This window comes from Podarcis melisellensis, assembly GCF_964234715.1.
Source record: "Podarcis melisellensis genome assembly, chromosome: 8".
Classification (NCBI taxonomy): Eukaryota; Metazoa; Chordata; class Lepidosauria; order Squamata; family Lacertidae; genus Podarcis; species Podarcis melisellensis.
In genome coordinates, this window is record NC_138540.1 from 62,478,956 (window position 1) to 62,505,683 (window position 26,728).

Below are 26,728 nucleotides of genomic sequence, written 5' to 3' on the forward strand. Positions count from 1 at the left end.
TTACTGAGCCTAGGCAAGGTGCTGGTACATCGCTGCCCAGCTGTCCCTACTTCAGCCCTGCCCTAAAGCAAGGAGAATAAATGAAACAGAAACTTAAGACTTTGTGTTATGGCTAAACAAGTCCCAAGGCTTCTCATTCTCTCCCCTCCCCCACCGATCCATGTCTCCTCCCGCCCCTCATCCGCACAGCCCCCTCCGTGTCCTCATCCTTCCTGCATCCCCCACGTACGCGCACTGCAAGCACACACACACACGATTTGCCACTCCGCTCCTTGGCAGACCTCTTTGATCTCACACTTGCACCCGTATGGGCCACCCCCCCCACGACACACACACACAGCAGCTGCAGACCCTCCTTTTGTAATCCCCCCACAGACCACTCCTCTGCCTCGGCAGGCCTCTTGCTCCTGAGCTCCCCTTCCCTCAACAGCTCCCCTAAACCCCTCAAGCCCCCTGCAGCCCCCAAATACAGCTCGCCCTTCCAAAAAAAGCCCCTCCCCGCTGTTCCTCAGCAGCCCTCCCACCGTTCTCAGCCCCCTCCCCTCAATTGCACTTCTCCCCATAAGCCCCCAAACATACTGCGGCCCACCAAAGAGCTGAACCCAAACATGCAGCAGACTCGCGCTGCCCCCATGTCCCTTTGCACACCACCCTTGCCTCTCAGCCCCCCTCCTCTCAGTTGCACTTGCTCCCCTGAGCCCCTGGACCTATTGCATCTTCCTCCCTCCAAGATTCCCCCCTGCATTCCTTCTAAGCCGTCCCCCCTCCACAGCGTCCTCCATACCTGCTCCCGAGGGTCCTGCTTCCATCCCATCCACGCGGGCGTCGCCCCGAGCCTAGCGGGGGGAAGAGAGAAAGTCGAGGCGGCGGACGCGGTGCGGGGGGGGGCGCGCTGAGTGATGCCCGCGAGCGCGCGCCGGGACCAAGGCGCCGCTCGCGCTGCTGCAGCCGCAGCCTCTGCTCTGTACGAGGCAGGCGCCTGGGATTCGCAGACCGCGCATGCGCAACCGCCCGGCCAACCAGCAGCGCCGGCGACGCGTCACAGGAGGTCTTCAGCTCTTCCCCCCTCCCTGCTCTTCGCCCGAGATAACTGTCCCTAGGCAGTCCTCACTTCAGGCTCTTTTGAGGAATCGTCCATGTGCGGGGCCATGAGTGGTGATTGCATTGGGGACTCATGGGAAACCGGTAAACGGAGGCGACAAAAGGGAGCCTACCGAGTTACACTCCCGTGCAATCTTTCCGTCTCCTTTCCCCCTCCCCCACGCTAAAAATTCAATAGGAAAGCTATTTGTCCTGCTTATCACTCCATCTTTCTCTGTTCAATTCCATGAATGCTGTTGTGGGATCTGAGTCTGAGAGCGCAGGAGAGAAAAGGAATTTCATCAGTGTCGAGCTGTTTTTGTCCGCTTAGTGTGGAGGTGATTGTAAAAAAAAACATTTTACTAAAAGCCTAAGAAGCGCTAACCCTGTGTTTTTGCCCCCCACCACTAGTTGCAATTGGAAACCGGAAATCTCTGTGCTGAGCCGTTAAGAGTGTAACAGTGCAGCCCTTCGCTCTTCCCCTTTGCCTCGACTCCTGTTGCCAACAAAGGAAAAGGGGAAAGGAATCTTGTGGGTGCCCCCTGGCGGCGACCTAAGGGAGCCGCAAGAACAGAGTAAGGCTCGGGGCCGTATAGGGCATATGCAGCATGGGGGCCATTTTGAAACCAGAACGAGTCTGGGGGAATAACCATCCGAGGCCCAAGATGGAGGATAGTATTTTTTAATGCTTCCCATACATTTTTTTAAAAAAAAATATGCACTGCAAGTAGAAAACTAGCATAGCAGGGAGAGGGGTGGGCCAATACCCCTGTGCTGTGCTAATCTTCTACTTGCAGGGAGTTGTTGCTGGTTCATCTTTTATTGTTTGTCTGCTTCTCAGACATGGGAGAGTATTCATCAATGGTACTCCTCACTTTCAGGCTCATCATAAAAAAAGCCTTGTAACAAAGTTAATATGGCATAAGGCATGGATGGGGAACATGTGACCCTTCAGTTGTTGGACTACAACTCCTATCAGCCCCAGCCAGCACGATAGTAGTTATGGCATTATAGTCCAACAAGACATATGAAAGTGGTATATTTTCTCATCCTTAATGGAGGCAGTGGAAGACAGGACTGCCTGGCGTGCTCTGGTCCATGGGGTCACGAAGAGTCGGACATGACTAAACGACTAAACAACAAATGCAGAATATTGGATTAGGCTTGAAGAGACCGAGACTCAGGTTTAAGTTCCCAGCTGGCAATGAAGCTCACTGAATGGCATACTCTTCAACATTTCTCTGATGAAAATAGGGACATCCTACTCCAGAATAATGATATTATTTATACCCTGCCCATCTATGGGTTGCACAGAGATCACATTGACACAGAGCAGAATAATGCTCTGCACTGCAAAAAAAGGCATAATCTTGAAGATGTGCCTGCTCAAACAAGATTTAAACATAAGTCTGGCGACCCGGAGTCATACTGAATAATCTTGGGGCAGGGGGGGCACTTAGTAAAAAGAGATGGGAAAGTCCTTGGTGCACTGCAAAGCTTGGATGAATTGTGGGGTATGGGAGGTGGGGAGAAACAATCCCAACTGCTACAAAACAGAATGATGCACAAGCACAATATTTTAAATGGGAAATAAAACTTTATTACATAGGAGATAAAATATTTAATGTCCATTTATCGCTGTAAAAAAAAAAAAAACCATTATGCTACTACTTCAAATCTTTCTCAACTCACATTCTCTGCTGTGTCTTTGGCACACACCACTGGTCCTACCTCCACAACCAAACAAAGTTTCTGTGTAACTGCAATAATTGCAGTGTTTTTCTCCATTTATCCCCGTCTTCATTTCCTCTCTTTAATTTTGCACTTTCAATTATATTCCAGATTGTAGTTGTCTTGGGTTATGGAATTGTCATCCCATGTTTAGTAAACCATGGGGAAAGCATGCCATAAGTAAATTTGTGCTGCTTTCCTCATTGACATTTTCTTGGAAGCTTCCAGCAGCCTCGCTCCCCAGCTATTAAAAAGATAAAATGAAGTCTACAGCACTGAGAGAACAACAAGCAAAGCAAGTATGCAGATTAAGTATATTCTCAACTGTTCTGTTGAGAACAGTGGTTACCTGAAAGGAAGATGCAAACCCGAAGATTCAAGGCTGAGCAAACAAGGGAGAGCCACCAACACTAAATTTAGTTGTAAGACTAAAGTGGTACACTTGTTCCATTAGAGAAATGTTATGTTGTGCAAGAGAAAACACACGGTGGTTACCGATAGCTTTGTGCAACTATTCTTTGGGCTCCTCTTTGTGCAACATTAAAACTCACCCACCTGCTGGCGCAGGAGTCCTTGCACTAGTGACAGAGAACATTGAATATTGTACAGCCCTTTGTAATACATGTGCATGCCACAATACTCATTCCAGCCCCAATGAACCGACATGTCTCTTGTTCCAGGTGGGCCATCCAAAACCACTAGTTGTTTTAACTTGACCTACATCAAAACTAGAGTACACAAGAGACCTAGGACTCAGCTACCTTAGTCAAAAAACGACATTTTGAATGCATTATAAACATACAAAACCAGATGGCACCGGAGAGCAAAATAAATTTCTATGTGATTTTTACAGGTTTTTTTTCCTTGTTATAACGATTTTAATTTCTGACTTATTTATAACATTTTTTCCTACGTGTAGATCCACCCCTAGCTAGCATTGCAGCATTAAAAAGCTCCCAGAATTTGGTCTGTACAATGCAAAGTTTTATGCTGAAGCAGGCCAGAGGTGGTGAACCTGTGGCCCTCCAGAGGTTGCTGGACTCAAAGTCCCATAATCCTTGACCATTGGTCATGCTAGCTGGGGCAGAGGGGGGGGGGCTGGAGTCCAACAAAACCTTGGGGGAGGGCACAGGTCCCCTGCCCCTGGTGTAGCCATTCACATAACTTGTGATTAAACCACTAGAGGAAGGGTTGAGGGGAGAAACTTCATCCCTAGGTCCCCAATCAAACACTTGGGATGCATCCTGGCAGAGTACCACTTGCAAAGAATGTGGCCCAGCCGTGTCTGCCCACCACCTCCCTCAGCTGTAGAGTGGTGCCCGAGCCACCATCTCACTCCCAGGAGATGCATGGGTTGGGCACAGTAAGTGCCAACCCCTGTGGTGTGGGGCCCAGTGCCCCCCCGACTCCCCCAGCTATGCCTCTGAGATCCAGTTACTCTACTGTCCTGTCCCTTTCTCAAATAGCTGTGCACTAAATGGCTTCTGTTCTTTTCTCACAGCTCCTGCAGAGTGCATGTCTAATGCTGAATACCCCTACAAATAAAGATTCATCTAGTCTAGCATCCTGTTTGCCACCACAGGGAACAGCCAGGTCCTTGTAGGAAACTAAGAGGCAATTTTAGTCACTGGCATCTTGCCTCTGGGTTAGGAGCCACTGAGAGATCTATCTTTTTCCATGAATATGCCTCATCCCTTTGACATCTGTTCTAGTGAGCAGGATATCTTGTGGCAGTGAATTCCTTTTTAAGTCAGCTATGGGGTATTGTCAGTTATAGCTTTTACAACAGATAAAAGGAAGTAACAAACTTATTTCTCACCTAGTGCACTTTTGTTTTGTTTTTTCTAAACTACGAAAACTCCACATGATAATTTTTGTTGGGAAGCTTTGCCAACGCTTAGCCATTTTGGTTTCTTTTCTGAGCCTAGTTCAGCTCTATAGTTTTTGACACAAGTCACCTAAACTGTTACACAGTCATGGTTCAAACTTTCATGGTATGAAAGTTTCCTAATAAACTTGGACATGGAATTTACCTTGCCTGCTGCCATGCAGTTACCATTTTAACTGTTTTAACCACTACATCTCAAATGATCTATTTCCTGGTTAGTAACTGCCAATTCAGACCTTTTGTGTATATACAATGAGTAGTTTTGGCTACAAAATGAATCACTTTACATTTAACTGAAGCTTATAGCAACTCTTCCAATTACTTATGCCTCTGCTCTTACTTACCATATGGCTCTATGCTTAGATATTACAAATTATGTTATGTTCTCAAGTATCTGCTTTACAAATCAAGCATGTCACTGTTTAATATACAATATTTCCTCTGTTATGCAATATATTGTGTTTAAAATTTAGATAATTGAAAGACATTTCTCTTAGGAGCACAACAACTATCCCACAGGCTATTCATGATCATTATCAATTATTATTATACACCAAGAAAGAAAAGAACATTTGGCACCCAAATGCCTTTATTTATTTTTTTGGACACATGAACACAAAATCCCTGCAGGCTAAAAAAAAAGAGAAAAAAAATACATTGCAGTTATACACAGCCAGCATATTATCGCAATAGGAAGGCTATCAGCCTACCTTCCCCACCAACAGGGGTTGTGTTTGTTTTTTAAAAAGAAAAAAAGTACCTCGTATTGCTATAGACATACATCCAGTCCAATTTTAATAAAATACAATTTAAAACATTACAAGTCTAACAATATAGAAACAAAACAAAAAAATACATCAGAAGTCAAAAATGAACAAATGCAAACAAGTTTTACATACATGTTTCAGGCTCTAGACAGAAATATCACCAAAATGTGTCAATAGCAAGGTATAAAGAAACTCTTAAGTGATATTCACATATGATCTTTCCTCAAATTGCACAAGGGAAAAAACCTTGCAGTTCAAACAGTATTGATACAATGCCCTCCAAGCTCTACTTTCCTAAAATGAAAGCAGAGCGACTGCCTTGCTATTGAGCAAGAAGGGGGTAAAAAGATCTACAACACATCCACAAGGGGAGTTTTTATGGGAATGGGGGGTGGGGTTAGAGGTTTGCTAACCTGTCAGAATGGCCTTGTCCCCAACAGGTGGATAAAGGCTTTTGATATAAGGGTCATGTGGGGCAGAATGGGGTGAGGGTGGGGGGGGAGGGGGCACTTCTAAATCATACTGATACATACTGCATGGAACATCTCTTTTGCATCCCTTGATTATGCCTCTTTGGGTGTCATCTTTAAACAGCCCTCAAGCAAAGAGCAAGCAACCCCAGCCTGCACCTCAAATCCGCTACAGAACAAAAGCTTTTCAGAGCCTCTTTTTGAATTTAAGTGCTCACAACAAGCAGAACAGGATAGGGGGAAAGCAAAAAGAGCATGGTGTTTTGGTTGGCTCTATAAACACCTTTTGCTCCTACAAAATTTCCCCTTCCCCCCACCCCAGTCCAAATTTGCTACATTTGAGAATCTTTCACAACATATAGCTAAACAATAGCCAACAGGCTTTAAACAAAAGGATAAAGCATAAAAAACCCCAAACACCATAAGAACCTACAGCTACAGAATGCACGTCTTCCCATTGATTGACACATGCATAACAATTCAGTTCATCCCATTTTCAGGGTGGGGGTGAGGTTAGTTCAGATGAGCAGAGTCAAGAGATTCTGCCATACAACAGCGTTGCTGCATCTGGATCTTGCAGTCATTAGTTCTGAAGACCTTTTTTTGCTACTGTTGCCACCCGTAGAGCCCCTTGGATGAATCCTCAGCTTTTAAGCACTCCCACCCCAAAAGACATCATCACACTCTTCAGCAACAGAGAGTTAACTGAACACTTTTTTGCACAGAAAAAAATTCCAACAGGGGCAAAAATTAAAGGAAAATTCATGAAAAATTCCAAGAAAGTGCAAAAGTTGGCAAAAAAAAAGCTCAGACATTTTTGGATGATAATTTTTTGTGACATTAATGCATTAAAAAGAATCCCGCTTATATATATATATAATTTTTAAATACAGAAGACTTCAAAAGATAGCTGCAGTCTGTAATACATAAGAAAGATATAATGATTAGAACAGGGTTTTGTTTTCCTACGATAGAAGACAAAAAAGACCATTTCATCTAGTCCTGCCTATTTTATGATGAACGAGCGAGTCAGAAAAGCCCTTTCCAGGGCAAGTTCAGATTCCTGCCTAAGCAGTTCTGGACAAACTGCAAGTTATGTTAAGCACCCATTTAGTAATAAAAAGCACGCTTTCAACTGGTTACTTTCTTTCTTTCTTTAGCAAATGCAGCCAAAGAAGGGGTGGGTGTGTCAGAAGGGTGAGATCCAGATTTGCCTTTGGTGACAATGGCATGAGGAAATAGGGAACTTTTGGCCCACAGGCCCAATTATGCTTTCCAGGCTGGTTTGGGCAAACCATGCCTACCTTTCCCTGACCTGGTGTCATATATAAAATGTGTTACTGATTCTTCATCAGCAGCTAGAAATCAGTGCTTATTAAATATGGTGCCTTTTTCTATCACTCTGCACCGTAACCCCACCACGCCAGTCCTAATCCAGAAACTCAAACTGTTGTTTATAAGGAAAAAGAGTTGGTTTTTGTTTTTGCTTTTTAAGTATACTTAACATGTTGCTTGACTCTGATGTCCAAGAGAGTCAGACTTACCTGCAGACAGGCAAATTAGAGAATCTCTCTGCTCCACATGCACTAGGTGTGCTTGGCGCTAGGAAAAGCTACCTGCCTGATGATGTTACAATATACGTTTTTCTTCTTGACATACTCCCTCCCTCTATCCGAATTCACGTCCTTACCTAGTGCAAAAAAAACAAAACCATGCTACACACTAACACAGGTGCTTACTCGCTTCAAGGTGCCTTAGTTCTCCATTTGTTGGCCAGCAGGAGTTCGATTCTTGCATTTTCTCCCTGAACAGGTATTTTTCAAAAAAGAAAAGAAAAGCAGCAGACCAACTGAAGCAGCACTCTTCCTCCCCACATGTCCTGATATTTATTACACAAGTGAGGTATTCTTAAGGGGAAAAGAAAACGAAAGACTTAAATACATTTAAATAAATCTAGTATCTAAGCCTGGCCACACTATGTGTCAGAGCAGAGTTTGCTTCGCTCCTGTTTGATTGGGGGGAAATAAATTTTTATAAGCTAGAACCCACAAGGGGGGGGGGGGAGAGGAGGAAGGAGAAAGAGAGATTTCTAAGAGGAGCTTACAAAAACTGCTTTCAGAAGACTAATGTCAAGTGTATTTTGATACAGCTGACTGACAGTATTTAGAAATGTAAACTTTCCAAGTATCTACAAGCTCTATTTCAAAAGACTGAAGGAAAAATCTAAACCACATAGCATATTGCTGACCTTGAGGTCTGGATCCAAACGTTCACAAGGTCACATGACTCTGCAACACCACCTGCTCACATCAGAGACTAGAGTGCAATTATTGGCAAAATCCCAATCTTTCACAGTGGCATCATCTCAGTTAAAAACTAGGAAATTAAAGCATATTGCGCTAACACTCACAAGCTAGTCTCAAGGCAGCACTACTATGGTCTGCAGATGCCCCACCCCACCCCCGCTTTTTGCATTACACATTTTAGTGGAAGAGAACCAAGCAAATAAGAGTTCTAATTTATAGAAATGGGTCAAGGTCAACATTGAAATGTACACTTCACACATGCTAGCGAATGTTGCTGTACATGCGGGCAACCTAAACTCTCAAAGAAACAAAAGTTTTAAAATGCTGGTAAAAGTCTTCGATTGCTACTGTCACACTATACACAACTGTACATATTGGCAAAGCCTTTCCTATATATGGAACACCCACTTTCCAAGCTTATAAAAAGGGGCTAGACAGACCAATGGTGAATATAAAACAGTTAAAAATAATCATTTGTAAAAAGCATGAAGGGAGCCTTTTCTGATCCATTTAAGAACAAATTTCCTCTTCAGCAAAGTCAAGTCAATCTACACAAGAATGTTGGCTGTAACTCATGTAAAGTATTCAGCTAGAAAAGTTACTGCCAGGGTATTAAAAAAAAATTATTGCCAAAGTTAAAACCTTCTATGAAAAAGAGTATTAAAAATGACCTCAATTCATCAAACACAGCAGCATAAAATGGGCACTTTCGTAATGTCTGAAAAATACCTAAAACTAATCTTTTAGAACTTAGTCACATACTTTTTAGAGGGGGAAGCAGTTCAGCATTCTGAACCAGACAGTGGCAGTTGTGTGTAACCATTATGATTTTACTAGACCTGCCAGAGGGCATTGCTATCCGCTTATGTTACACATTCACAGAACAAGAACCACCAAGTTGAATTCGCAGTTATAGTGCAATTGTTCTGCAGCCCACGACTGCAGAGAGATTTACAAAAAGACTAGTAAAACTTAACAACAAAGCAAAAAAAAAACCCAAACAAACAGCAATACCTCAGAAAAGTAATAGTTGTTGAAAGGTGTTTACAGTAAAAGTTCCATTTATAAAGTCTATATGGCCCCACACAGAAGAACAGTGGAATAAGATGTTTTGCCATATCTGGAGACTCACTAAGCAGTATGAAGAAGCCCAGGAGGAATTCAGCTTCTTGATAAGCTTAATGGGGGGGACAAGGAGGTAACTTAAAACTGATTAGCAAAATATTTCAATAAAAACCTTTCGTGCCAAGTCCTTTAAAAATTTCTTTTTACGAGGATCAGCCTTTTGCGCTTTGAGGTAAAAATTCAGTCCAATGCAAAGACTGTCTATGAAATTCCTATTTACTGAAAATCACAAAATTAAAATGGCTCAATTGCGCCTGCATCGGATGTTGCTGCGTCAATTCAGTGCAACTGTCCCAAGCTGCTGGTGGTGGACAGCCTGAAATAAAAATGAGCCCTAACCACCAGTGGTTGGTGACCCGCCCAACTGGGCTACTGCTTCTGCCTCAGACTCTCAGATTCGTATCAGGCAAAATACATTGTGTGCTGGGTGTCATGGTGGATCTGCACTGCCTTGGCTAGTGCCTGAGGATCACGGCCGTTGCTCTGTCCTGAAACGTGGCTGCCTTCAGCACTGCGGGGGGGACGGACAAAAAAGAGATTTAGTAAGGCAACATTGTCTCAATTAGTCAACATTTTCTTTATAATTTTTTTAAAAAAATATTTATAAATCACAACATCCCCCAAACTGAAAAGCAGTATACAGGAGGATAAAAAGCAAAAAGTGCCAGCAACACCAAAAAACAAACATAAAATACAGTTCAAACTTCACATTGACAAGTAGAAGACAATAAATGCATGCAAACAGCTGCTCTATGAAGGCTCAGAGTACAAGAAAAAAGGCTACCAAAACCGTTGGTGGCCGTTGGTGCACCATTTGTTAAAAGGAACAGGGTATCCTACCTAGTAAATGCTGCTGCACTAGAGGCCCTACTCTCATTGGCTGCAAGATGAATGTGAGAAGAGTCTTGTTGCTGAGCTCAGAGACCAAAGGTCCATCTAGTCCAGCATCCTGTTCTCACAGTGGTTAACCAGATCCCCGTGGGAATCCCACAAGCAAGATGAATTTCAGGGGCATCTAGCACGATTAAGAGAGCCTCCTCAGATTACCTGAGCAACTGAGCAGGCTGTAAGGTTGAAGGCAGGTTCTCAAGTAACCCGGTCCCAGGTTGTTCAGGGCTTTATATACCAACAGCAAAACCTTATGGTGGAATTCAACACAGCGCTAAATGGGGAATGCATTCTTTGACACTCACATTGAATACAAGCCCACAGTCTACCGCAGAGTAAGGAATTTCCAGCCACTAATTGCCTTTAAGTAAGGGAATATGGTCCTTGGGCCGAATAAAGTTCACCATCCCTTCCTGGCCTAGTGGTCCATGGAACAGATGCATGCCCCTCGACTACTCACCTGTCATGATCTTTGTCCACAAGATGGTATCTTGCCCTAAATGCTACCAGCCTGGCATAGTATGCAGGGGCAGGGATTGAGACAGACCGTGTACACCTGACGTAAGTGTGACACAGCTGGTATGTCAGTAACTGCAATTCATCAGCAGTGAAACAGTTGTCATCCCACAAGACTTGGTAGTGAGAAGGACGGCTAGTTCCCTGCAGGAAGAGAAAGCCAGGAAATCCACTATTTTTATTTTAGAAGACGTGTAACGAAAGATGAATGACTGGGCCCCTGTCAGAAAGTCCCTTCTCTCTTTCTCCAAGGGTAAATTACATCTCGGGAATAAGAACCCCGTTTATCCCTCTTCTTTTCCAGATGCCTCCCCATTTCCCCGAGATACACAGGCTTTAGCAAGGTTGATTGTCACTAATGACATAGGTAGAAGGGATTGTTCCACTGACTAAGAGGCACAAATGCTGTGTGGGCCCATTGAATTAACAGTATACTCATGCATTCTCCCCTCTAGCACACATTTTAATGGCTTAAATGAAGCTGCTGTAGGGCAGTCCCAATGCATGTAAAAGTAAACGAACCATCAAAATATTAAGATATCATAAATATTAAGATTACCTGAATTCCTGCATGGCTACAGAGGTAGAAGTCGAATTCAGAGGGATGTGTGATTGTGCTGTCCACAGTTGTGCCTGCTGGAACATTGCCACTTTTCCCCACCTATTAGATACATCAATGAGTGCCTTAATATTTCCATTTGTGGCACAGTTCAATGCCATTCAACCAACCAGTTGTTACCTTCTTGGCCACTTATCAGTGTCACACACTTTAAAATTTGCCTTCCACCTTTTTCTTCAGCTTTGTATAATGTATCAGTTATGTATAACTGGATTTAAAGCAACATTAAGCATAGTTTTGTAGTAACAATAAAACCTGAAGTATACAACTGCCCTATTGCAGCTACTTTTGTTGTGATAAAAATGGCAAAGTCAAGTATGTTGTCTTGAACACCCTGGGGGAAAGGCAAGCTATAGATGAAATATACTGTACAGTGGTACTTTAGGATGCGAATGGCGAGCGGCGAAACCCGGAAGTAACACAACTCCAACGTGCTCAACCCGAAGCACATTCAACCCAAGGTATGACTGCATTTACAGTGGTACCTCAGGTTACATACGCTTCAGGTTACAGACTCCGCTAACCTAGAAATGGTGCTTCAGGTTAAGAACTTTGCTTCAGGATAAGAACAGAAATTGTGCTCTGGCGGCGCGGCGGCAGAAGGAGATCCCATTAACTAAAGTGGTGCTTCAGGTTAAGAACAGTTTCAGGTTAAGAACGGACCTCCGGAACGAATTAAGTTCTTAACCCGAGGTACCACTGTACTACTCTTTTTGGCTTTTGGATACCCTCAGTTTATAATTTATTCTTTACCCCATTTTTCAAAGTTTTAAGCTTTAAGTTCAGGAAGAACTACTGCCTGCCTTACAGTTATACCACATTGCCCTACAGCTTAAGAGTTGCTATGCTACTGACAGCAGACTTGCAGAATGGCCAAAAGCAGTGCTTTCAGTGTTATTCTGAACCTGAGTCCCGGTGCTTACTTTGGTATCCTGTGCATCTGAGCATATAGTTACAAATTATACCTTAAGAAATTAAGCACCCTTCTCAAGTCTGGATGCATGACATTATTTTATTATTATTAATTTAATTTATATCCCTGCTCTATGGTTTTTTTTCAACTTCACTTTGCAAACAGGCAATGAATCACATTATGAAATGTGCTAATACATCGCCTCTTTCCATCAAGAGTTATTTGGCAGCCCCGTACAAGATGTGGTCTAATGAGATGCCTCGTCATTCCAAAGGAAGCAGTGCCTACCCTTTCAGATTTGTCAGCACAGAACAGCCTTGTGTGATGCCTTTTCTGAACAACTATGTAGGTGATTCCTGGTCTGTAGTCTTCCTCCAAACTGATGCAGGCCTTCCGGATTGCAATGAGTTCTGGCCAGGCCACCTAGAAAATTTAAGTTCTGGACATCAGCTACTTATCTGGATTGCACAAGGTCATTATTTTTATTGTATTTATCCAATACATCCTTACATAAAGGACCAGTAAAATAAGTAAGAAAAATAAAAAAATTGTCCAGTAGCACCTTAGAGACCAACTAAGTTTGGTATAAGCTTTCGTGTGCATTCTTCAGATCTGAAGAAGTGTGCATGCACACGAAAGCTTATACCCAGAACAAACTTAGTTGGTCTCTAAGGTGCTACTGGACAATTTTTTAATTTATTTCGACTGCATCAGACCAACAAGGCTACCTACCTGAATAAAGGGCCAGATTCCATTGGCACTGTAAGATTTCAACTTAAATGCCAATTCAAGCTGAGGATGAAGAAATACTTTTAGTAAAATACAAGAGGCTCAGATTTGGAGGCTGCCAGCCAGCCTACTGTTTCAGCATACAATGAGTAAGGAGGAAGCTTAGCTAACACATTAGGACAGGGTTCAGTCATTTCAGGTAGTACCAAGTTTCCACACCCAAAGGAAAAGGCAGTTTCTCTTTCTGAAGATTAAACACCCTCTTCCTCATCATTAACAAATGTATAAGGGACTATTTAAATGGTTCTAGAATTTAAATGACAACTACACACATCACACAAAAAACAATTTGCTGGAAAGACAGGCTAGAAATTTAAACAAAAACATGTTAGAATATGGCTCAGTCACTGTGTGTGGATTTTACAATACAACCACTCTTTCGGGGGGACAGGACATGGCATAGTTACTTGCGATAGTTGCTACCCTATAAAAATGCAAAGCAGTCACCAAGAAGTCATCATTTTTCATAGTAAACTGCCTTATACAGAGTCCATCTAGCTCAGTACTGTCTTCACAAACTGGCAGAGGCTCTCTGGGGTATCTGATAGGGAACATTCCCATTCCCAGCTCTAACTGGAGACACCAGGGATTGAACATGAGACTTTCTGCATAAAAGGGTGTACTGAGTCACAGATTGGTTTTCTCTCACTATTACTTTATTTTTTATTAAACTTCTAAACTGCTTTTCAACCAAAGATCACAGGGCAGTTTACAGCATAAAAACACAAAACTATATACTGTAATACCAAACGAAAACAATAACCGCCTATAGTACTGTTGTTATTATTTATTCAACTTATATACCACCCTTTTTAACCACTGCCATGTTTACCTATACCTATACAGAGTAGCATTACTGCAAGGGGGGGATGGAGTGTGTAACATGAACCAACAGGCTATTGGTCTGTGGATCTCGATACGATACGATACAATATCTTTATTGTCATTGTCCCTTGCGGAACAATGACAATGAAAAAGTAACTGCAGTGACACAGCCTGCATGTGATACTAATACTGGATCTCAAAATTGGATAATAAAGCTTATGAACTAACATTTTTTAGGACAGGCTTCCGCTTCATGCAACCTCATGGCACAAACGTCTCTGTCCAGAAAAGAAGTGGAGTCTCCTGGACCTTCCTAAGTTTGGAAAGCTAAACCTCCATGCAACAAATAAGGATCTTGAGACGAATACCTGTTTCATCTGCCCTTCTGACACACCTCCCCTATAGTAGATGATCCGCGTGGGCTTGAAGCGGGTGGACTTATAGAACTGGATCAGCAGTTCTCGCACCATGTTGGTCAGGTCTTGAATCACTTCCTGGCTGTACAGCAGCTCTTGGGAAGTTTCCTGGCGGGAAGTCTGTACTCGCACAGTAGCACAGTAGCGGCTAGGGTGGCCGTCCATGCTGCCTACGACAGCAGCGATGGAAGGCTTCTTCCCATCCCCAGCAGGCGGGTGTGTGACATCTGCTCCCAGAAAGATCACTGGCTGCTGGAATACAGAGGGCCTGTTCAATTGAAAAGGAGAGAAAAACAGTTTACATTGGAAATCAAGAAATGGGATGCATTTTCACATTCCCTTCACCTGTCTTTTGACTTTTAATTTATGCACCAATGTACAGATGGGCAGGGTACCACAAGGACTGAACATTCTGCTGCTCCCATAGACAATGCTGTAACTAACCATAACTGCACCTGGTGCAAACCACACACTGTGCCCTCAAGCCCCCACTATCTATACCAGGGGGGTCAGCAACCTTTTTCAGCCATGGGCCGGGTCCACTGTCCCTCTGACCATCTTCCTATGCACCACAAATAACCCAGAGATGCATTTCAAATAAAAGCACACATTCTACTCATGTAAAAACACCAGGCAGGCCCCACAAATAACCCAGAGATGCATTTTAAATAAAAGGACACCTTCTACTCATGTAAAAACACACTGATTCCCGGACCATCCGCGGCCTGGATTGAGAAGGCGATTGGGCCACATCCAGATCCCGGGCCTAAGGTTGCCTACCCTTGATCTATACATATTTAAATTAGAACCATAGATTTAGAATTAGAATCAAATTTTAAAAATTTACAATCAGTGGAGCCTGGTAACATTTTGACTTGGTAGGGCTACAACTCTTAACCTTGCTGTTTTCATCACAATAGGACTTGTACAGCACTTATTTAAGGAAAGCATGTCATTACAGTTGTGCAGAGAGCCAAAAATTATTCTCTGCACATGTATGGACAGGGGAAGAGGTTTCATGTAACAGGGCCCAACTATGAGTTTCAGACAAGAAAGACTCTGTACCTTTTATGTAGAAATTAGATATGTTTTTTATTTATGTATTGAGTACATCTATACATCTATTGCCATGACACCAAAACTTCTAAAATGTGAGAAACACTTGCTTTTGATTGCATGCAGTCCCACCCCCCCCCCCGGCCAAAATTTAGCTTTTCATTATTCAAAACACTTTTCTTCTCTAAATGAAAAGAATGAGGTATTTCAACCAATAGACAAAAATTATCGATTCATTTGATCAGTATAGCTGAGTCCTGAAAATGTGAAGTAATAATGTCCCATGTGCAGAGCACATCGCATCACAACAATCACTATCAGCCTCTTATGTCTGAGATTAGGAAGAAATACCTTTCAGGTTTGGGGAAGGATGTGCAGTCAGTCAGTGTGACATCCGGACAGGCATAGAGCCCAAACTTTCGGTTTAGAAATTAGCTGATAAGCTCACAAGCAAGCGAGAAACAATTTATAGCACCCACATTTTCTTCCATTCTGCAATCAAGATATTCTGGGGGCACTTATTGGAAGCTGATCTACACACCTTTTCTGGAAAGGCTCTGGAACCGCACGTGGCTCAGACAAGCTGCCCTGCCCCACCCAGCAGCTGCTGCAGCTTTTAATGAGTGAATGCAGGGAAATGGTTAATACAGAGTTTGCAGCCACACAAGCCATCCACCATTTCTCCTCCCAATCCATTTCACAAAAATAAATGCAAAACAATTAAGCAAAAATAGATCGGTATTTATTTATTAATTATACATGCGGTCTCCACTGTTGCTTGCCCTCTTTTTCTCTCAGCAATACCACAAAACAAAACAAACAAACAGCTCCTCAAAACACTCCCTCTTCCTTCTGTAATTACAGAAGATGCTAAAAGTTATGAGGAGGGTCTGGGCTTCAAGGAAAGAGCTCTGAACATGCTCATGGTGCTAGGCTGTTCTTCAAGGTTTTCAGGCAGTCCTTCCTAATCCAGTGGCTGCTGAACAGCCCTCAAAACAACAGAGGGAGAGAGAGCCCTTTCAGGGGCTGAAAAGCCAGCATCTCTCCTAATATTCAATAATCCAAATGTTCACATATCTTAATGTCAGTGGCTATTCTTCCCAGAGACACATGTGAGGGACCATTATTGCCATAGCTAGACATATGAAGGCATGGGATAGGCCCCGTAAAAAGGGGGGGAAATCCTCATCTTCCCAAATTTTTCCTGTTGTTTTGTTTTCCAGTTATTGGACAATGGGAGCAGTGGTTCTATTTCAGTTTTCTCTTCAGGCCTTCACATCCCTACCTATAGCGATCCTTTTAGATTAGAACTGGCTAAGTGGTATTGAGAATGATTGGTCAGAGAACATGAAACTGACAAATGCCTCTGCAAGCCGCTGTAACTTTATCAAAGTATAAAATATGTGTGGGAGAGGAAAGCGTGTGTGTCCTTTTGAGATTTTTCTTGGGGCGGCAGCAGGGAGGGTTAAAGAATTGCTTGGCACTCTCATTGGGAATGTCAGCAGCCCTATTGGAAGAGCCTCCAGTCATTAAAATACTGCTTTACGACCGCATGCTAGTTTGGTCTAATTAAATTGAGGCACCAATAAACATCCTAATTTCACAAAATCACATTAATGCAATTTATTAATCAATGGCAAAAACGAGCAAACATTCACTGCATTGGAGGCAACTGAGCACTTTCCTGCTCTATGCCACACTTGCATCAACCAAATCTATTCCGGGAATTTTCCGAACTCTCTGGAGCTATTTTGTGGATAGTGGAGCGAGAGTAACACACTCAGAGCAGCACACAGTCAAATAAAATTAAAAGAAAACACAATTACAAAATTAGGACAGAAAGATAAAAAATTTCCCAGTACCAAGCATGCCAGATGGTTGGGTCTCAACATCTATGATGGCTTTAACAGGAATTCTAGTAAAGTTGTTTTAATGCTGCCCCCTATGTCGCAACAGCCTTTAAATAAAGTGGGTTGTAATACGGAAAACTGTATAGTATGAACCGTACACAGTGCTATCTTCTTCAAACAATGACAGAAGCGCACATGTAAAAAACACAGAAAATATTTTACTGGCATCTGGATGCCTCCCTATTAGGACCAAAAGTGAGATTTTAGGCTTGTCAAGAATTTGCATATTACTATATAGAGTAATTTTTACTGGAAAGATGTTGACGCTGTGCATTACAAATGGAAGCCGTTCTAAACAATCACGTCTCACTTTGCTTCTCAACCAATATCAACCAGAGTGCCTGCTGCATTAGATTCTTAAAGGTATTAAGTTTAATCTGACCTTTGATGTGGTACAAGCACGTTGTTTATCCCACCAAGTTTTGCATTGATCTTCAGACATAAGTTGGAGAGAGTCTGCGGAGAGGTTTTCACCACGTTTTTCACCTGAACACACTGCGTGGCCATTCCTAACAGAGTATCCCCAACACGTTTGACTTCAGCTGTAAGGGAAAGCAAGAATTTACTTCAGATAACCTTTTAAAAAAACAAAAAACTATTTATTTTCATGGTACAGAAGATAAATTTTGAGAAAACAATTGTTACAACAGTAAACAGATAACTTGTCCTGATAAAATTACAGACTTTTATCATGCCATATGTTAAAAATTTCATTTGATTACTTTAAGAGAGCATGCCATGGAATCCTATGAGTGCTGGATGGATTCCTGCCAGTCTGAAAAATTTATGTATTCAATAAACATTTGCCATATTACTTCAGACAATCTTAGCTAATATGCTCGATCTTGCCCATCATCAGTGGCTAAGGGAACTGGATAACCTGCTCAGTGAGTGAGTGGATTTATTTTGGGGAGTGGGGGGGGGGACCTCACTGTGTTGCATAGGAGGGAGGAAAAGGTGGTGCCAAATAGATCGTGTGTGCACTTTGGTCATAAATATTTTTGTTGGAACTGCAAAGTTATATTAAGTTTCATCTTCCTTACCATAGACTGGTGTCTTTCCAGGGAGAATCACTACAATTAGCTGAAGCCCAACATAAGTCAACTTCAAGTGTTTGAACATGGGCTCCACACTGTCGGCACCCTGTGCATATTTACAGAAACACGGTTGGCCCTGGATTGGCATCCCTGCATCCTTGGAGATTTTGCGCAGTTGATCAGTAAAACTCCTATAAACAAATTATGCCTTTGAGGTTATCAGCAGCAACCTAAAATCCTGCAAGTTTTATCTCTATTATTCTGAGCACACCATGAGATTCACTACCATGAGACATAATGGTGACTAGCTGAGCCTGTTTTAAGAGAGAAGAATTAGACTATTCCTAGAATATAGGTTTTGCAACAGTCATTAGCTGTACTTGCTAACAGAAAATTCCATGTACAGTCACAGTACAACTCAGAATACCATGAGATAAAGATAAATGGGACAGCTATTCCCTTCAGGTCTTGCTTAATCTTCTAGAAGTGTTTGGCCTGTCACTGTTGGAAAAGGAATAAATGGATTTTAATATAGTTAAATTATTATGGTTTTAATATGAAATTCCCAATGAAAATAAGCAAATTATATTGCAATTTTTAACTAGGATTGGGTAGATAGTTTCCAGTACACTTTCAGAAATCTAAAAAAAATACTGTGCACAGGCCCAGCCAAGAAAGTGGCTCTCACTGGCCCAATCTGCTACTCACTCATTTATAGTCAATTCAGAGTTGTGCAGACACCTCTTAGGAGACAAACTCAGCTTCAATCTGCAGTGGCCACCTAACTGCCTGCCTCTGCCAGTTGCTTCCTGTGGGCTCTGAAAAAGAGCCAAAAAGGCTTACTCTTCAGAGCCAGGCATTCTGGGTGAGATAGCCAGGGAAATGCCCACCCCGCTGCTACAGTGGCTAGAAAGGCTTTCTAAACCATTTTTAAAAGTTTCAAAAGTCTTCCTAAGCACTGCACAAATCATGGCAGCAGTGCAAGCATTATCTTAGCCACCTTGCCCAGAAATACCTGGCTCCAAAGGACCCCTCTTTGGCCCACTCTCAGAGCCCTGAGGTGGCAGAGAAGCCACCTGTGCTGCCTTTGGTACTGCAACAGATAACTTTTTTTAAAGTGGGGTGGTGGAGGCAGGAAAGGGGGCAGTGACTCTGCTGCCGCCGGAAACAGAAGGGTGGATTAATCAGGTGTCTAAAGGCTGAGTCCCATCAGCCAGACCATGCCAAGGGCCCCTTGTAGTCTTGTGCTAGCCCTGATGAGGTGCCTTAAGCACTCGTTCTGTTTTGTTAGCTCATTTATTTCTGTGTAAAGCATAGCATACTAAAAACAATACACTCAACAAACAATGCTTCCAGACGGAGGTTGCTAGCAAGTCACTGGCAACAAGATTTCCCCTCTCATCAGTTATTGGATTTTCTATGGAAAGTGTAAAACCAGATCAAATATGGGAAACATATGGATTGGCATTTCGATGTCAACAATGTCATGCAGATGCAAGGGAAAGACTTGCATGCATTAGGGGCACTGAGCCCACAACTGACAGCTAAATCACCAGCAGTTATCAGTGGAAAAAAGAATAAATCACACTGTATATTCAAAACTAGAAATGACTTACTTTAACAAGTCTTCTCGGCATTGTTTCTGAGGGGCAAAGCAGGCAACAGCCCAAACTTTGATTTCGATGCCAGCATAGAACTGCTTTCCCCTCATATCCCAGACACCCTGATTTGGTGTAGCAACCGTCTTATTCTAAGGAAGATTTAAAAAACAAAACAGTTCTTCCACAACAGCTTTAAGCTAATGTACAAATGAAACATTTTGGTAACTGAAGGTATTATGTTGCATATTTTTAGCACTATTATCTCATTTTTAAATATTTATTATTTAAGATATAAGACTTGCCTTTCCACCCCAAAGAGAGCCTAGGACACCTAATAATAATAATATATAACCCTGAAGACAGTATTTACTATCTACTTCAGAAAAAAAATTAAGGCTATCTTCCCAAAGCCTGAACAAATAAAAAACAAATGGCGTTTCTCCTTCATGCTGTTAAACCTAAGTCTAAAGGGACTATGTAGACTAGAAATTCAACTAGTGATTAAATGATACATGATTTGTCTAATGTATGATTTTGTGGAAACTTACCCTGCCTCCGTATTGCAACATTGGTGCAGGCAACACCCTGCCTGTCAACTCTGTCATTTCATTATGGACAACAATTCCAAACTCCTTCAGATATGGATCTGGACCGCCTACCATGCTGTTACTCTTCACCTGGAGATACAAGAGAGCATCTCTTGAACACACATAATTAGATGGCTCTTTTACTTGTGCAGGTGTGGCTCAACCACAGCTAATTATCTATACTGTTTTCAGGGCTGTTGTCATTCTTTGCTCCATTCATGTACACCTAAGTTGTCAAAAATTAACTGGCTATGGTTATTTGTTGTCATCATACCCTGTGCCACAGCCAACACACGAGCATGCCTTCACCTCACAATCCTAGTAAGCCCAGTACCCAAAGATGGTCTTTAACCCTGGATCCAAGTAAACGGTTTGGAACGCTAACGAGAAAAGATGCTGCTGTGATATGCACACTGTGACCATCATGTTTGCCACAGACTTATTTGAAGCTTTTCGTCCCCGTAAAGTCAAGTTAAGAGTTACTCACTAGTCTACTAATTTCTTCCTGCCTGTCAGGTGCAGACCGTGCCGTTGCCTTGATCATCGTTGACGTCTGATTGTCAGTTAGCTTCTTGATACATCGTTGGCCTGCTACTATATTACATACCTAAGATCAGAAAGACGGCATGTAGGCGACCATATTGGAATACAATGGGACTGAAGTAAACTGCCATGTTTATTTACCTCAAGGGGTAAATATGTATGTTTCTGCTCCTGCCCTACTTGAAGGCATGGAAGATGAGGGTATTTCAGCTGTAGACTGTACTTCTGCTTAAAATACTGGGCTACTGTACACTCCATGGCCTGCCCATTTTCCAACTGCAGAGGAAACCTGTGAGGGGAAATATTGCTTTGATTAGTATTCACAGTTATTAGTGTTCACAAGAAAAATGTTTATATATTAAAACATGAATGGTCTGCTGTTTCTTGTTCTGTAATGCACATGTTTTTAATAGTTTACACTTTTAAAATATTTATCTTAAAAGCAAAGGGTTGCATCCAACTCAAGAGACCACCCACCAAAATTAATGAATATGACTTACTAGGATCCATTGTTTCAAATTGAGTCTACTCTGAGTAGAATTTAGTTGCTACAACTCAAGGAATGAGCATACATACGTTTGATGACTGGCTGGTCTTCTAGTAACATTGCAAACTCTGTATTTTCTCTTCATCTGACCACAGTGAGTAACCTCTACTTTTAAACCTGCAAATCCAGAACGCACACCAAATACACCAATAAGCAAAGGTTAATGAGAAGCAATGAGAAAGCATTTGGGGTTTTATGTGGAACTCCAGATTCAAATCCCTGCTTTCTACATGGGTTAAGTGACTACATTAGAAAGTTGCTGTGAAGTCTACTTTATTTAGCCTGCCCATCTCTAGGCTGCATTACACTTTCAAAGTCCCAGATAGGAATCAATATATTATATGCTGAAATATCCCACCTATGAAAAGCTTAAACCTGGTTATCAAAGATCAGGCCACATTAAAAGATCAAAATGTTTTTAACAGCTACTCAAGCTAAACCCTATTGAGAAGAAAGAGCAACAACACAAATGAGAAGAACTACAGTCTGCATACTGAAAAGTGCTATAGATGTCCTGGGCCTTCATATTATTTTCCAATGATGGGAACATACCAGAAGACGCTTTGGGATTCAGTTACTTTGTTTTTTACAATTCAACATTAATGAAAATATTTTATTTACTCCAAAGATTCACCTCTGATTTCTTTGGTAAACTTAACACGCTGGGAGTCTGTAAGGGGTTTTGTTTGTTCATTGATGTTCTGAATATCCAAGACCTCGCACATGAATTCAATAATAGGCTGGGCACGATAGAAAGCAGTTGCCGATACTAAAAGAGAACAACAACAAAATGTACTGAGAAATAGGTTTATGGAAGAGATTTAAGGCAATTAAAGCAAATGAGATTTTTTCATACCATCGATGTTAAGCATCATGTTCCACATTGCAGGCCTGACAGACTGGTGGAAGCCAAACCAAACCTCGCGACCACCTCCCAGTGGGTGATAATATCCTTCAGGGGGAGAGAAGAAGGAACGGCCCACTGGCGTGTACCTAAGAAGACAGGTGTATCAGCTTTGTTTTCTTTGAAGGAAACTTGCAGCTAAAAAATTCTGTACAATATATTACATGCATCAAACATTAACCAAGTGGGACTTGCAACAAAATGCTGCAATGAGGAATGTTCCTGTTCAGGATTCCAGCCAGCCATGCCCTCAGCCAGGATATTCCATTCCATCTCCCACCAAGTCAGTCAGAATTCTGTGCTCGATCCTCAATAGGGCTGCATTGGTGGGGTATTTTTTTTTGGGGGGGGGGTTAAAGGTACATCCACAAAAGGTAGCTTAACTAGCCTTGGCTGTGGGAAGAGTGAGAATATATCATAGGAGCTCACCTCATAGAGGGAAGGTGCCGTGTGATGACATCAAGTGCCTGTACAGAGTCTTCCGGGACTTCATTCAGATGCCCTGCCAGAGCTTCCAGGAGCATCTGAAGGCTGACCACAGACACCCACTGAACTGACACTTTAAAGGTTTGGTCCTTCCCTTCACCTGGGAGTGTGACCTCCATATCCACCTGAGGAGTCAATTGTGAAAGTTAGCCATATAGCTGATACTAATGCAGATGTTTTCAACTTTAATAAAGGCTGAAGCCCTTCACTGCTTGTACTCCACTGAAACTGGATGAAGATCAGTTTAAATTTAGTGCGGTTTAAGTTATAGCATGTATTTCTGCAGCAGAAGAATCTGAAACCTGCTCTTTGTAAAAACTCTTAAAAAGGAGTAGGGTTGGTCCTCCAGATATTGCTGAACCACAGCTCTCATCATTCATTTACCATTGGCCATGCTAGCCTGGACAGATCATTGGCCATGCTAGCCTGGACTGCAGAGTCCCAATATCTGAAGGGCTGCAGCCTAGCCACAATATCCTTAATCCCAGAATATCATCAGTTTCATTATTAAGACTTCCCTACTCCTTCTGAATCTGCAGATCACTGCTCCATGGAAGTATTGTAAGTCCTAGAAGTATTTCAGAGCATATTGACATGTTTCATTTAGCACAGTGAGGCATGAAAAGTGGTCCTCTCCAGAAAGGAACACACATACTATAAGATTCTCACTTTATACAATGGTCACATTCAGATGCAATGCTAAGCCATAGTGTATGGTTTATTTAATCATACTGTGCAAGAACTACAGGCTTATGACACAGGTCAAGCTCTCCCACTTTTGCTCCTTGCTTAGTTGAGCAGGCAAACTTTTGAACCAGCACTCATGATTTGTCTCTCTCCAAACAGGTCCCTATCAAGAAGCTCAAGTTTCTTCTTAGCTTCCCAATCATGGCTTAGCAAATTATAAGCACTGGTCTGAACGTAAAATGCTAAGCTGCTCCATGGTTTGTTTCCCTGCTCAAGTAAGCAAGGAGCAAAGTGGGAGAACTCAAGCTCATTCACAATGTTAAACTATACCTCATGGCTTAGCATCACATCTGAATTTAGCCAATGTTAACAAATACCACTTTAAGCTTCTGCACAGCATTCTGTTTACACGGTGTTATTGCAAAACTTAGAACTAAATCAGTTTATCGATAGCTCATATTCCTGCAATGATGAAGGTCAGGTTAAGCATGACATCATTAGGATCTAGGCCAGGCATCCCCAAACTCGGCCCTCCAGCTGTTTTGGGACTGCAACTTCCATCATCCCTAGCTAACAGGACCAGTGGTCAGGGACGGTGGGAATTGTAGTCCCAAAACAGCTGGAGAGCCAAGTTTGGGGGTGCCTGATCTAGGCATCAGATTGAGAATAGTATCTTCTGAAGGCTATTCATGAAAGCACTTACCCTATCCCTGCCAATAGGCAGAGGATGTGCAGTGTACATGTTCCTCTTGCCATCATAGCCAGGCTGCCGATCCCCAAATATCTGCATCTTGAAGTGTCTCACCATAGTATCAACTACCTCCCTGAAAAGAGTTGGAAGCAAAATAGAAGTGAGGAGAGACAACAGGAAAAATTAATGGCATGCAAGGATTTAGCAGTCTTGATCCAGTTTGTCAAAACATAATCCAAGCTGCCTGAAGAGCCCAAATAAATATTATTTTAGTCCAAGTACAAGTGGTTTATACAGTATCAGATTGTCACCAAATCTGTTGCTGAGGACGCAAGGCTGTTCCATAGTACATCCAATTTTAGTACTCAAATGCTCATAGCATATTTTAGTTCTTTACCCAAAGAACCTATTTAAAACTGCAATTGACAGCAGTTGGAGAACTGTTAAAAATAGGCTTGGAATTCTCTACTTGGTCTCACCTGTTTACCCTCCGAGGACGCTTTTCTGGTTTGATATCCACATCATAATGATAAACATCGATTTTAGGGATCTGCACTTGGAAATGATTGGCTAAGAGACGAATCGGCTTCCCTACTGTTCCCAGGCCGGGACGACGGGGCGGCTGAAACAGGTTGGCTGGTGGCCCTGTAAAAAAATGAGAGATTTAGAAGGATTGCCTAGCAAGCATTGCCAGCTTGATCATTTTAGCAATTCCAATTCGAATACCAAAAGGTACTAGAAAATTAAGGCCAATTAGGTTTTATGTTTTTCATATTGATGCTTTGTTTTATTCATTTTGTAAGCCACCCTAAGAATCAGGCTGAAGGACAGAATAAAAATACATTGACTGAACTACAGAGCTCATACTAACAGAAAGGAGTACGTTGTTCTGTCCTTTGATTTCTCACACTCTAAGTTTACACTCCTCTTGAAAAGATTCAGATGAGATTGACAAACAAAAGTTATGTAGGACTTTCTGGGAGCACTGCTACCATAGTAATAAAAGTCAGAACTAGACATTGTGGGAGACATATGCCCAGAGCTTGCATCCTTGACTTCTCTCTCCTTGATAGCATCTCAGTTATGCCGAGTATGATGTTATGAATCTGGGGGACAGGCTAAATTCCAGATCAGCTAGTGCCAGAATTTAATTAAGGTTTAAAGTGTTTAAGCTTGTGTTAAAAGCTTTGTGTCAAACCAACAAGAGGTTAGAATCTAAGGAAGCGCAGTGTGTATTCCAGGCACCAGTAATGTAGCACATGTAAAAGCTAGTGAAGTAGGCACACTTCCGGGGTAGTGTATTGGGACAATGATCCTAGCCAATGAACAGTTGGCAATCAAGTCTGTCTTGCAATGGAAGAGTGTGACTTCGGACGTGAAGTCAAACTGTTGGAGAGTTATAGCATGTGCTATAACTGTGGAGTTAGAGACAGAAGAGAATTTACTGCAGGTGGGGCAGATGAAAGTGTCTGGGTTTTATTGCTACAGGTGCACCATGGTGTGCTCTGGGCTCCTCCCAGCAGTCACTGCTATGGATACACAACCTGTCTGTCAGTCTGTCTGTCTGTCTGTCTCCTGGCACTGTGATTGCCTGCAAAGGGATTCCCATACAATAATAAATAAATATAATAATAGTAATAATAATAATATTTTATTATTTATACCCCGTCCATCTGGCTGTGTTTCCCCAGCCACTCTGGGTGGCCTCCAATGGAGGACTAAAAACAGAATAAAACTTCAAACATTAAAAAGTTCCCTAAACAGGGCTGCCTTGAGATGTCTTCTAAAAGTCAGATAGCTGTTTATTTCCTTCACATCTGATGGGAGGGCATTCCACAGGGCAGGTGCCACTACCGAGAAGGCCCCCTGCCTGGTTCCCTGTTCCCACTTCTTGCAGTGAGGGAACCGCCAGAAGGCCCTCAGTGCTGGACCTTGATGTCCAGGCAGAACTATGGGGGTGGAGACGCTCCCTCAGGTGTGTGGTCAACAATGCTGATGACGTCCTGACCCAGGATGTTGGTCTTCATCAGACTGAGGATGAGGCCAAACTCCATGCAGGCTTGGGCAAAACAGTTGGGCATCTGCAAACAACATCTCTCAGATAACCAGCCCGGAAATGTTGTTTGCAGGCTCTGTCCTGCCATGTAAAGCCAGTCAACAAGTGTTAGTAGAAAATACTCATTTCCTTGTGAGTTGACCAAGTGCACAGGGATAGACCATTGAAGTTCAAAACATTGAAAGGGCTATGTGTCCGTAAGTGTGAAAAGCTAATTCTCTTTGAGGTAGTGAGCTTTACCACAGGCATAGGCAAACTCAGCCCTCCAGATGTTTTGGGACTACAACTCC

At 42.4% G+C, this 26,728-nt stretch overlaps 2 protein-coding genes and 1 long non-coding RNA gene across 3 annotated transcripts in view; 1 reads left to right on the forward strand and 2 right to left on the reverse strand.

Moving 5' to 3' along the window:
- The window catches only part of LOC309375602 (protein argonaute-1), a 39,235-nt gene extending 38,287 nt beyond the window's left edge, over positions 1–948 (reverse strand). The window contains exon 1 of the mRNA XM_081921440.1: positions 785–948. Coding sequence (XP_081777566.1) covers positions 785–809 — 25 coding nt within the window. The 5' untranslated portion in view covers positions 810–948. The remainder of the gene's footprint in view (positions 1–784) is intronic.
- Positions 949–1,067: 119 nt separating this feature from the next.
- On the forward strand, positions 1,068–3,679 carry LOC309375693. Its single transcript, XR_014171006.1, has 3 exons — positions 1,068–1,185; positions 1,492–1,655; positions 2,923–3,679. It is a non-coding gene; the product is annotated as an uncharacterized lncRNA (long non-coding RNA).
- A 1,591-nt stretch (positions 3,680–5,270) lies between these two features.
- LOC309375692 (protein argonaute-4) overlaps positions 5,271–26,728 on the reverse strand; it is a 30,518-nt gene continuing 9,060 nt past the window's right edge. The window contains exons 2-18 of the mRNA XM_081921596.1: positions 24,862–25,027; positions 24,395–24,515; positions 22,948–23,129; positions 22,471–22,607; positions 22,249–22,383; positions 21,644–21,731; positions 21,209–21,356; positions 21,012–21,131; positions 20,486–20,614; positions 19,953–20,086; positions 18,343–18,527; positions 17,682–17,841; positions 14,286–14,601; positions 12,592–12,726; positions 11,331–11,432; positions 10,716–10,915; positions 5,271–9,878 (exon numbers count right to left, since the gene is read on the reverse strand). Coding sequence (XP_081777722.1) covers positions 9,770–9,878; positions 10,716–10,915; positions 11,331–11,432; positions 12,592–12,726; positions 14,286–14,601; positions 17,682–17,841; positions 18,343–18,527; positions 19,953–20,086; positions 20,486–20,614; positions 21,012–21,131; positions 21,209–21,356; positions 21,644–21,731; positions 22,249–22,383; positions 22,471–22,607; positions 22,948–23,129; positions 24,395–24,515; positions 24,862–25,027 — 2,567 coding nt within the window. The 3' untranslated portion in view covers positions 5,271–9,769. The remainder of the gene's footprint in view (positions 9,879–10,715; positions 10,916–11,330; positions 11,433–12,591; positions 12,727–14,285; positions 14,602–17,681; positions 17,842–18,342; positions 18,528–19,952; positions 20,087–20,485; positions 20,615–21,011; positions 21,132–21,208; positions 21,357–21,643; positions 21,732–22,248; positions 22,384–22,470; positions 22,608–22,947; positions 23,130–24,394; positions 24,516–24,861; positions 25,028–26,728) is intronic.